Source organism: Gobio gobio (genome assembly GCF_949357685.1).
Source record: "Gobio gobio genome assembly, chromosome: 7".
Taxonomy (NCBI): domain Eukaryota; kingdom Metazoa; phylum Chordata; class Actinopteri; order Cypriniformes; family Gobionidae; genus Gobio; species Gobio gobio.
The window spans coordinates 12,707,315-12,718,568 of record NC_137103.1 but is presented as its reverse complement, the minus strand read 5'-3'; the positions used below and the strand labels follow the sequence as shown (position 1 = coordinate 12,718,568).

The 11,254-nt window shown below is 36.6% G+C and overlaps 1 protein-coding gene across 2 annotated transcripts in view; it reads left to right on the top strand.

Annotated features, from left to right (window-relative positions):
- Positions 1 to 600: 600 nt before the first annotated feature.
- Positions 601 to 11,254, top strand: part of myo3b (myosin IIIB) — a 212,051-nt gene continuing 201,397 nt past the window's right edge. The window contains exons 1-6 of one of the 2 annotated variants that reach the window (XM_079822057.1): positions 607 to 834; positions 3,205 to 3,388; positions 3,795 to 3,815; positions 5,248 to 5,382; positions 10,410 to 10,514; positions 10,739 to 10,838. In XM_079822057.1, the coding sequence (XP_079678183.1) occupies positions 806 to 834; positions 3,205 to 3,388; positions 3,795 to 3,815; positions 5,248 to 5,382; positions 10,410 to 10,514; positions 10,739 to 10,838 (574 nt within the window). In that variant the 5' untranslated portion in view covers positions 607 to 805. Of the gene's footprint in view, positions 835 to 3,204; positions 3,389 to 3,794; positions 3,816 to 5,247; positions 5,383 to 10,409; positions 10,515 to 10,738; positions 10,839 to 11,254 lie in introns of both variants that reach the window. The other variant, XM_079822058.1, reaches the window with a different exon arrangement.

The following is an 11,254-nucleotide window of genomic DNA, read 5'->3' as shown; positions in this document are numbered from 1 at the left end:
AAGTGAAACTGTCTTCCGCAGTGTGATGGTCTAGGTACTTCAGTTTTTACCAGACATAGCCTTTTATTACAAAGGAATGAGGTGGTTGGGAGATTATTGAGACTCGTTATATGAGCAGAACACCATTTAATATTGACAATTACATTATTTTGATGAGGTGTCATAATTAAACTTAACAGCAACCATAATGTTGATATGGGCACATTCATTAAAAATAAGTCCGAAATAAAGTGCAAACCTCTGCTGTTCTAAGCACCTCTGGACTATTTTCTGATTTGCCGTTATGCTTTACCATTTAAAGTCAGTATTTCAGCACTCATCCATTCCATTGTTTTAAACTAAACTGGGAATCAGAGCACATTTTGTGCCTCGTTTATCATCGCCCTGTAGTGACGACAGACATCGGTCCACTGGTATTGCAGTCCCTGTCTGTGGTATCTCTCTCCATACCTCTCTAGATTGCGTTCAGGGATGTAATCAGGAGGGAAAGTTTTGGACATCTCGACTCTAAATGATAAATGAGAGAGCGGTAGTCCTGAGCTACATGACGGAGTTAATCTCTGTTAAATCCAATCATGGTGAGCTGATTGTGACTTCTTAGAGTGCAGTGACGGGAAAGTGGTATCTGAATCCATCAACGAATGCTCCCAGGCGCCAGCCAAACACGCAACTCGCTTGCTTAGAAAATAATTATAGACCTATTTTTCTTTTCTTTTACATTTTTGTTTTCCATCTGGCTGGAGTGCTATGATGGCATTTTGTACTCCTGAGACTATTTGTGGGTTAAGTGTTTGTTGTTAAGGGGATGAGTCAAACAGAGGTCTTGTTCTCCATGTAAGTACTTACACTATTGTGACCGTAATGTTGTTTTAAAACTATCTGCCCTGATGCACTATCCAGAGCAGTGAACTAAAGCTGATTATGAATATCGTTTTCACAGTCTTGATTTGTTTGTGTGTTTTGATCCTATCTGTCAGATCATTACCCCACTGTGTTTGTCTAACTGAGTACTCAAACAAAATGATCTAGCACTAATGGTGTACCACAAGGCTCAGTCTTAGGTCCTTTTTGATTGTTGCTTTGCTCTATGTGATATATTGTTACAAAATATAGCATTAGCTTTCTTTCTAATGCAGAGGACGTACAGACCTGTTATGGCAGTTCTCAATCTGGTATTTAATGCAATTTATTTAGAGTTGTATTTCTCCAAAATCAAGTATAAGATAATATGTGATTGTCATAATTAGCCATGTGTTATCAAAGCGTTCCCCAACCTGATGTGAGCCCTTAGCCTGTTTAACTTAAGCAGACACGTTTTTATTAGATTACCTAGTGTTCACATACTTCCAAAAAGTCTTCATTTACAACTGTGTAAAGTTTGGATACATAGAACAATAGTATCGTTAACAATCGTTCATAAAATTATGAAACGACATAAAGGATAAGAATTGTAGTGACCACAAAAACAAAACTGTCTTATATTTCTTCAAATCAAATTTTAAGCATTTAATGGACAAAAAAAATATTATAATTCTGTCATCATATATTCTTATACCCACACGTTGTTCCGAAACCTGAATGATTTCCCCCCCACCAAATACAAGAGGAATGATTGGCAGGATGTTCTCGCTCTCAGGCTGTCAAGCTTCAGAAAAGACTAAAATCTGGTCTTTCTTTTTAAATTTATAATCTTCCCTTTCTTTTTTGTGCTATTATGAATATGCGCATATTCAAATGTGGCACATTACATGTGGTTTCAAGGCACATGTTTTGCATGCTGATGCCAAACCTGGTGTGACACGTTTTGATGTGTGATATTTCAATATACTGTATGTGAACGTAAGTGAGATCTGAGCCCTCACTGTAAAAAAATGTTGTGCTATTTACTTTAAAAAAATATGGTAAAATATTACACATAATATTTTTGAGTAGGCTTGTTTTTAATGGAATCTACCTGAATAAAGCATGTAAAATCTCCTTAATTCATAAATAAATCATTTAGTTTATGAAACAATTAATTTAATATTTTTAGTGAAATGTGCTTATTTATTTTAAGTTGACTTTAAAATAAAGGGTATAAATTAGAGTGAATGGTAATGACCTGGAAATGATATTTGATTTTGAGTTATGTTATACAATTAATAGACTGAATGCCGCTAGCACAACACAAGCAGAAACAAACGTGTTGCTGCACTGGCATTAGCAAAGTTTTGCTCATTGAACAAAGCAACATGCTCTATAATATTAGTTTACTTGCTGTTATCCACAACCAAACCATAAGCTCTACTTTTCTGCACAATGGTAACGGTCAAAACTTCAACATAAAGAAACTCAAGGTTCAAAAATAACTGAACATTAAACATTAACAGATGTTTCCCTTCACTCAAAAACACATAAAATAACACTTAATTTCAAAATTAACTCTCCATTTCCAGCCATACGCAAAGCATGCTGGGAACTAACAATGGTGTCTCTAAATAAAACTGCACAATTGAGCTAATTCTCTGAAAATAAATAGGTAGCATTTTCCCCTTAATTTTATCAGCTTAATCGGTTCCTCAATTCAAGCCTCAAAATTGTTTAAATTTCCTTTAAAAAAGGAAAATGTATCTCTTGGTTTCATTAGTGAAATGTAATCAATATTTTCAAATATTATTTAGTGAAAATCACAAGACCCATGATTATTTTTTTTACAGTGCTGCAGCAGAGGAGATTGTGTGACTAATGAATTTCAAACTTTTCCTCACGGAGATCTATTTTATGACTTCAGAAGATTTGAAACATTACACACAATTCTTCATGTTTGTGGTGGCCAATTTCTTACCATACATTGTATGAAAAAGAACAGTGAACATTAAATGTGTTTTTAACTATATGCTAAATCATGACAGAGTTTTTATTTTGTGGTGCACTATTATCAGCATAAAGGTGCTGTAGCGTGTGAAATTTCGAGGGCAAAAAAGTCTATTGTCAATAACATAGCAAGCAAATTTGTGTGACCGACCTGAACTCGTTGCAAAATCTGCAGACATCCTTCCCCCTCTGGCAGAATTCCCAATTATATGAATCACTATTGAAATGACTTGATTTCGACCATGAAAATGTACCGAACAATGGTAAATGTATCCGTTCCTACATGTATAAAAAATGTGAAGAAATGTAATTAAATCTTTGCTTTGAATTACTGTTACTTGTAATGTTCAGGAGGTCTCTCTATGGACTGTATCCCTACAAGTCAAGCATGATCGGTTTAGAATCGCTGGCAGATCCGTCTTCTGAGTGGGACATCATGGAAACAATTGGGAAAGGAACCTATGGCAAGGTCTACAAAGTCATCAATAAGAAAAATGGAAGTCAAGCAGCTGTGAAAATTTTGGACCCCATTAATGTAAGTCATTTTTGGGCTTTCTGAGATTTTCTTCAGTTGTGGCATCTGTGTTTAGTGGAATGCAATAGTGTCCCCTTCCTGATGTGAGCACATGGAAACTGTTATTTCCATGAACTGTACTCTGTTTTCCTTGTGCCTGTCTTCTGAGCGTCTTAAACCTTAATTTTTACGGACTAGACCCAATAGATTCAAAAGGGGGCAGTGTGGCATTACTATTCAGTAATGGATCAGAAACATGTGCAGAAAATGTACTGTGAACATATGTAATTTGCATGTCAAATGAATTTATTTTAGCATGTAAGACTCCATTTTTATATATTTTTTTACGATGATTTGAAAATAAAACAAAAACAGAAAAAAATCTTTAAAGGCATTTCTTCTCCTCTCGTCCTCTGGCTTGTCTCAGAATTCCAGTCACACTAACAGAGTAAGTAGATGTTCTTCCTAAGTTTCCCCCACAGATGTTTTCTTATTATAGCGCTATTGATTTTTTTGCAAAACTACTCAGGATGTTTTATTTTTATGCCTAACCCTGATATTCCCCATGTAGTGTGATGCCATTAGTGCTGCTTGATCCCCCATAACCCCCTGCTGCACAGCGCATGCATGGCTGCCTTCACTGTACCCATCAAAAACCCTGCTGGCCATACAAGCACATGCACGTTTATACACCTTTTTCATTGTTATCATCTATTCTGACACATTTTCTTTGTATATGGTAGCTTTTTTTTTAATCAGCAGCAATTTTTCAATCATTTCTAGCTTCAGTTAAGGACAGTTGTCCATGATCTCATAAGAACACCATGTCATTACACTCAACAAATGCAAATTATATACAACCCCAAATCAGAAAAAGTTGGGACAGTATGGAAAACGCAAAAAAAAATTTTTTACTTTGACTTGTATTTCATTGCAGACAATATGAACACAAAATATTTCATGTTTTGTCTGGTCAACTTCATGTCATTTGTAAATATGCATCCTTTCCTGTCATTCAGACCTGCAACACATTTCAAAAAAAGTTGGGACAGGAGCAATTTAGGGCTAGTAATGAGGTAAAATGGTTAAATAATGATGTGATTTGAAACAGGTGATGTCAACAGGTGATTGTAATTATGATTTGGTACAAAAGCAACATCCAAGAAATGTCTAATCCTTTAGGAGCAAAGATGGGCCGAGGATCGCCAGTTTGCCAACAAATACGTGAGAAAATTATTGAAATGTTTAAAAACAATGTTCCCCAAAGAAAGATAGGAAGAGATTTGGATATTTCACATTCAACAGTGCATAACATAATTAAAAGATTCAAGGAATCTGGAGGAATTTCAGTGCGTAAAGGACAAGGGCGCAAGCCTAAGCTGAACAACCGTGATCTCCGATCCCTCAGGCGGCACTGCATCAAGAACGAAGAGCCCGTACTGTTGCCCACCTTAAGACTTGTTTGCAGGAAGAATGGGACAAAATTACACCTGAAACACTTCATCACTTGGTGTCTTCAGTCCCTAAACGTCTTTTAAGTGTTGTGAAAAGGAATGGCAACATTACAAAGTGGTAAATGCTTTACTGTCCCAACTTTTTTTGAAATGTGTTGCTGGTCTGAATGACAGGAAAGGATGCATATTTACAAATGACATGAAGTTGACCAGACAAAACATGAAATATTTTGTGTTCATATTGTCTGCAATGAAATACAAGTCAAAGTAAATTTAGAAATCACTTCTTTTTTTATTTTTTTAATTTGCGTTTTCCATACTGTCCCAACCTTTTCTGATTTGGGGTTGTAGATCCCCCACAAACCAGGGCTCTGTTCTGTGTACTAACATATATGATTAATGTGATTGTGCTAATGGTTATATCAGGATGTGGATGAGGAAATTGAAGCGGAGTACAACATCCTGCGCTCGCTGTCCAACCATCCCAATGTGGTGAAGTTCTTTGGCATGTTCTACAAAGCAGATGAGCTCTCTGGAGGGCAGCTTTGGCTTGTTTTGGAGGTACATTTCTTTATCAGAGATGGTTTGCATTTTATTTGCGTTGTCCACAGGAAATAGTTTCTAGGGCTCTGTTTACACCTGGTATTAAGATGCGGTTTGGTCAATCGGACCACAGTTAAACGAGGGGGACATAACCGTTTACACCTGGTGTTTTAGTCTCTTTTGTCCACTTTCGACCACTTCTGTCCTGATTTATTCAAGGGCGGGTAAATGTATAGGTTTTTGAAATCTTTCAATCTAATGGGCAAAAAGCTTACGCAATTTACGTAAGAACGCAAAAGTATACGACGGAAAAACATTCGGAGAGCAGCAGCTTTAGTTTCTGCTCTGACCAGCTGAACGCTGTGAGTGTGTGTTAGAAATCCGGAATGGTGAGAGAACATTGAGCTTGGTACGTTTTTCATCTTCAAACCAAACTTGGGTCTTCAGCCGACAAAGTTTAAATCCCGTCTGGCTAGCGCGCTTCCCATAATGTTTCTGCATTAGGTCAGTAGGCGGAGAGCAGGCGGCCTTTGTGCATTCGACCACATAAGGGTGTTTACGCTATGGAAGCAATCCAGTCGAATGTGTTTCCGACTACCTCTGGAAGTGGTCGATTGTGGACAAGCTCAAGTTTTAAGCTCAAGTGTCGTCCACTTGTGATCCAATCGACCAAAATACGAGGTGTAAACAGGGCCTAGGAGGTTCCCATGAAAGTGGCATTGTGAGTATCCGCTTGTTAAGTCGTGAGGCATCTTTCTGATATTACAGTTTATGGGTGCAAGCCTTTACTACAACCTCAACAGACGTTTTTGAGTACTATTCATTTAGAGCACACATTTAAGCTTTTAAACTCACTTTGTGCACCACAATCTCCAGGCTCACGGTGTCCCAGACGCCAGTATCTTAATGATTCAGAAAAAAATCAATCACTGTCTGGCTAACCAAGATTTCATTAAAGAGATGAAGGTTACAGGATTTTTTGATAGTCCTACAGTACAACGTGAGTGTATATTAGCACAGTTTGTTGTTTGCTTTTGGGATCTGAAGGAGCTTTTGGGCCAGGAAACAGTGATTGTTGACGTCAGACTTGAACAACTGAATTAAAGTAACATATTCCTCAAATCTGATGTTGTGGATATTGAGTTTTGTCAGTTTGACAAACAAAGTTGATTCTCATTTTATTTTCTGTTTATTCTCAAATTTAGGTTGCATTTAGTAGAGCATTTAGTTGCATTTAAAGACTTTCTTTTGAACAAAGGAACACAAAATGGATGGACTCACTTTAAGTGTCTTTAACCCTCTAAAGCCTGACATATGAAATAATTGTCAAAAAACGCTATATTTTTTGGCTCATGAAGAATATAAATATAGAAGAATATAGAGCTCATTCTCGAGGAGGAAAAAAACACCTACATTTTTTTCAGAGGCCCAAACTGCAGTTTAGGGCAGTTTCTGATATTTGTGGCCAAAAAGTTTAAATATTAACTTTTTAAATATATATATTTGTATTACTAGAATATTACTATCACTCTATATCTACTAATAATATGTCTTAGTAAGATGATATTTAAGTGTTTATGCATTTTATGATCCAAGCTCTAGGTTTTTTATTATTATGGGAGGTAAATGTATATAATGAAATGCAATACAATGATGATCGAGTGATGAACAAATAAACGTTCCCCAAAAGCCTGAGTATTATATTTGACACTCATACTCACAAAAATGATGTATGGATAATCAAGTAAACCTAAGTTGATTCAGTCCATTGTTCATCTCGAAATATTACTAACAATATAAAAGCTAATTTTACATTTAGTTTATGAACATTTTTAAAGATTTCACAGACAAGTTTTCACAGTACAAAGGATGTCCTAAAAGTGGACACATTTATAATTATACTAAAGCCCTTTTACATTCTAAAAAAGTATAAATGATCAGTCGGATTACTTAGTTGCTAAATTTTGATCATGTTGATAATTTAGAGGCTTGGAAATTTGGCTTGGGGTAACTATTATGTACTAACATTCAATTAATAATTATTTGATGCCACACTCTTATTATATACATACATTTTTTACATTGTACTAATATTTAAAAAAAATGGGTAACACTTTATTTTACAGTGTCCTTGTTGAATATATATAGTGCATGTACTTGTCATAGTAATAACAGTAAATTATGCCAAATTACATGCAACTGACCCTCAAACAAACCCTAATCCAACCTAACCCTATAGTAAGTAGTAGTACATCTTGTTAATTAATATTACTCAGTATTTAAATATATAATTACACTGTAACACTAGCCACGTTTCCATTACCCTTCAAATTGCGCAAATTGAAATTGCAAATTGAAAACAAGCCCAATGGAAACGCGTCAATTTCACAAAAACTCCCATATATCGCAAAAAGTTTTTATGCTCACATGAGGTGGTTTTTCAGGCAATTCGAAAAAAGGAAATTTTCGCGAAACTGCAATGGAAATAGTTTTTTCACATTTACAGGTCACCTGGTACGGTGACACATTGCTGCGACATAGGGCCTAACATTTTTTCCCCACTCAAGTATGTCGTAATAACGAGATGCTACGTTGTTAAAACGACATTTATTTTCTCCTAATAAGGACAGTGGTGTAATTTTAACCTAGTAATGGCGGACCCCGGTGCAGCTACAAATATCATAACTATCTATAGGCCTACTGTAATATGACATGTATTCAAGAAATGTATTAAAAAGAGAAGGACGCTATAGTTTCAGCCTTACTCAAAGACAGCGGAAACAGGCCAGTTACGCACGTCAATCCATTCCCTACGATCTTGGTTTGCTTCTTATTTATTAAATATACAGGTAAATAGTTGATTAAACATTGATCAAAATTCAAATACAATTTATACAAAACAAAATACATTTTAAAGAAAGACTTTCTAGAAAACTCAACGAAGTGCTCAAAATCATGTCTGACTCCACTTCATGTCCCCAGACAAATGCGCATCTGATTATGTCGCCTTACTCATGGTGCTCACTTTTCATAATCAACATATGAAATAAAAAAAAACATAGCCTAACTTTGAAACTAAATAGGCTAGGTTTTCTTTAACCCTCTATCCGGCGAAGGCGTCGGCGCCTTCTGATGGATTTTTTTCCCTTTATGACAGCGGAAACAACTCACAATACTTTTTACAATCTTTTTTAGCCATACAGATTAGTGCAAGACATAATTATTAAAAATAAACGGTCTACTTTTATTTGTGTACACTGTTGGGAACTCTTTTCCTCCTCGAAGAAGAGACCAGGAGACTTGGAAATAACTTCAGCAGGATTCTTTATTGAGAACTTGCGCTGTCTTTCGGCTGTGGTCGTCAAGTCTGACCAAGGGAGCTGTACAGTGGTATTTTATAGTTATTCAGTGGGCAGTCCTTAAAGGTGTTGACCTTACACACAGTAGGGGAGGAGACTATCTAAACAAAGCAAGGACCAGTTCTAATCCAATCAGTATAACAGTGCCATTCAAGTACATAGATGATAATCCAATCACTCAGGGGCTCCAAGAGCCATTAATCACAATAACAACAAAAGCCGTGGATTCAGGGAACAGATTGTTTTGCACTCCTCTCCAAACGCTGTCTTCATTTCAAAAATGTATTTTGTTCATTAAATGCAAAGTTTTTCATTTCAAAAGCATTTCTAAATTCAGTTTATATCTCCAACAAATGAAATTCCAAGCCAAGATAACGAAGTGGTAAAAAAAACTTTGAGTTACCACCATGCAAATTCAAACATTTCGCTCTTCTCTATATGTGGCAGCAATGCGTCACAATAACCTGGCGTACGTAAAAGTCGATAACTTGTGACAGATGGCGCAGTGTTTGGACAGAAGACGAGTTCTTTATTAAACTCATAAAAAACAATAGAATAGAAAATGCCACAATTTATCAAGACCTTGAAGCAGATAAGCGAGAGAAACACCCAGAGATACCTCATATGTGCCGCTCAAGTATAAGGTGATTTCCTTGCCATTAATGCTTGGATAAAGCACCTACGTCTCCTTCCATTAAAAACAATGGCGGTTGGTGCCAGGGAAATACATAAACCTAACAACATACATGGCATCATTTTTGGAATGACTTATCATGAGAGGAAAAAAAATAGTTTTAGTCGCATAACATCAGTTAATAGAAACGCCGTCATTTCGCAATATTTTTTTATCGACTTTTAGAAAATATTGCAAAAGTTTTGCGTAAATCTGTAATGGAAACGCAGCTACTGACACCTTAAAATAAAGTGTAACCAAAAAATGCCTGCATGTACTTATATCTGTAATTAATTTCTGTAATTACATCTATAATTACACGGTTGACCTTTCATTACCCATTAACCCATACCACCAAAACAGTCATAACCTTACCCGTATCCACCTCAATAGGAGCAAATGTGTTTAAAGGAGTTAAAGACATTTAATATAAAAAGTGGGACCAAATGTAGTCCCTATGCTTTGTGCACTACATTCCAAGTAAAAGTGCTAATTAGTGGAAAGTTCTCCAATGGAAGTTATTTACTACAGATCTTTTGTTCGCTCCCAAATCTCATTTAAGTATGCAGTTAGACTTAATGTTAACAAAACCTATTTAAAGCTATGAAGAATGGTAAGATTTTCACTAAATAACAGATTGGATCTCGTGAGGCCCTGGTCACTGCATGTTTTCACTGTATGGAAAAGTGCAGCACAAACATTCTTCTAAATATTTTGTTTTGTGTTCTACAAAAGAAAGAAAGTAATATGTTAGGAATGACTTATGTTGCTAAATAAAAGATGACAGAGTTTTGTTATTTAACGTGTGCATCCATGATGTGTCATTTGCCAAGATTAATATAAACACTGTCTTGTGTGTTTTGTTAGCATATGAATCATAAAAAGTGCTGAAGTCTTACTAATGTAGTTCCTGTTGTTTGGTTGCCCTTTTCTCTATAACTGCATTAATCAATTTTTTTCTTTCTCCTTTTCCTCATTACTTTCCCTCTCTGTCTGGTGTTTCTCTCTGTTAGTTGTGTAATGGGGGTTCAGTAACGGAGCTGATAAAGGGTTTGCTGATGAGGGAAAAATGTCTTGAGGAGCCCATCATCTCCTACATCCTGTATGGAGCACTTCTGGTGAGACACACACACACACACACTGAAGTAATCTGCTCACCCCAGCACAGGGAACGCTGTCTCAGCGCTCTGACCATGCCAGAGTAGTTATTTTGGGCCGTGATAGTGAGGAGAGACAGAGGGTGTCCAGCTGTAGACTTTACGGGCTGATCAGAGGCCGTCTGGCCTTCAGGCCCAACTTACTGACTTAAACTGGCTGAAAGTTTCTCTTGCTTTTTTCTCAGGGTCTCCAGCATCTTCACAACAACAGAATAATCCACCGTGATGTGAAGGGCAACAACATCCTCCTCACCACAGACGGTGGAGTCAAACTGGTGGACTTTGGTAATGGCTACTGATGTTTCCCTGCAGAGAGGAGGATTTTATTATAGAAAAAGGATTTTATTTTAAATTATAGATTTCTGTATACACTTTCCTTTCCATACTCCAACTGTACATACACAGATCAGGCATAACATTATGTTCCTAATATTTAGTTGGACTCCACTAGACCCCTGAAGGTGTGCTGTTGGTATCAGGCACCAAGATGTTACCAGGAACACCCCACACGAGCTGCAGTTTTGGAGATGCTCTGACCCAGTCGTCTAGCTATCACAATTTGGCCCTTGTCAAACTCGCTTAAATCCTTACGCTTGCCTATTTTTCCTGCTTCTAACACATCAACTTTGAGGAAAATTTGTTTTATTCACTTCACCTAGGTCATAATTTTGTGCCTGATCGGTGTATAGTGACCATGTTTG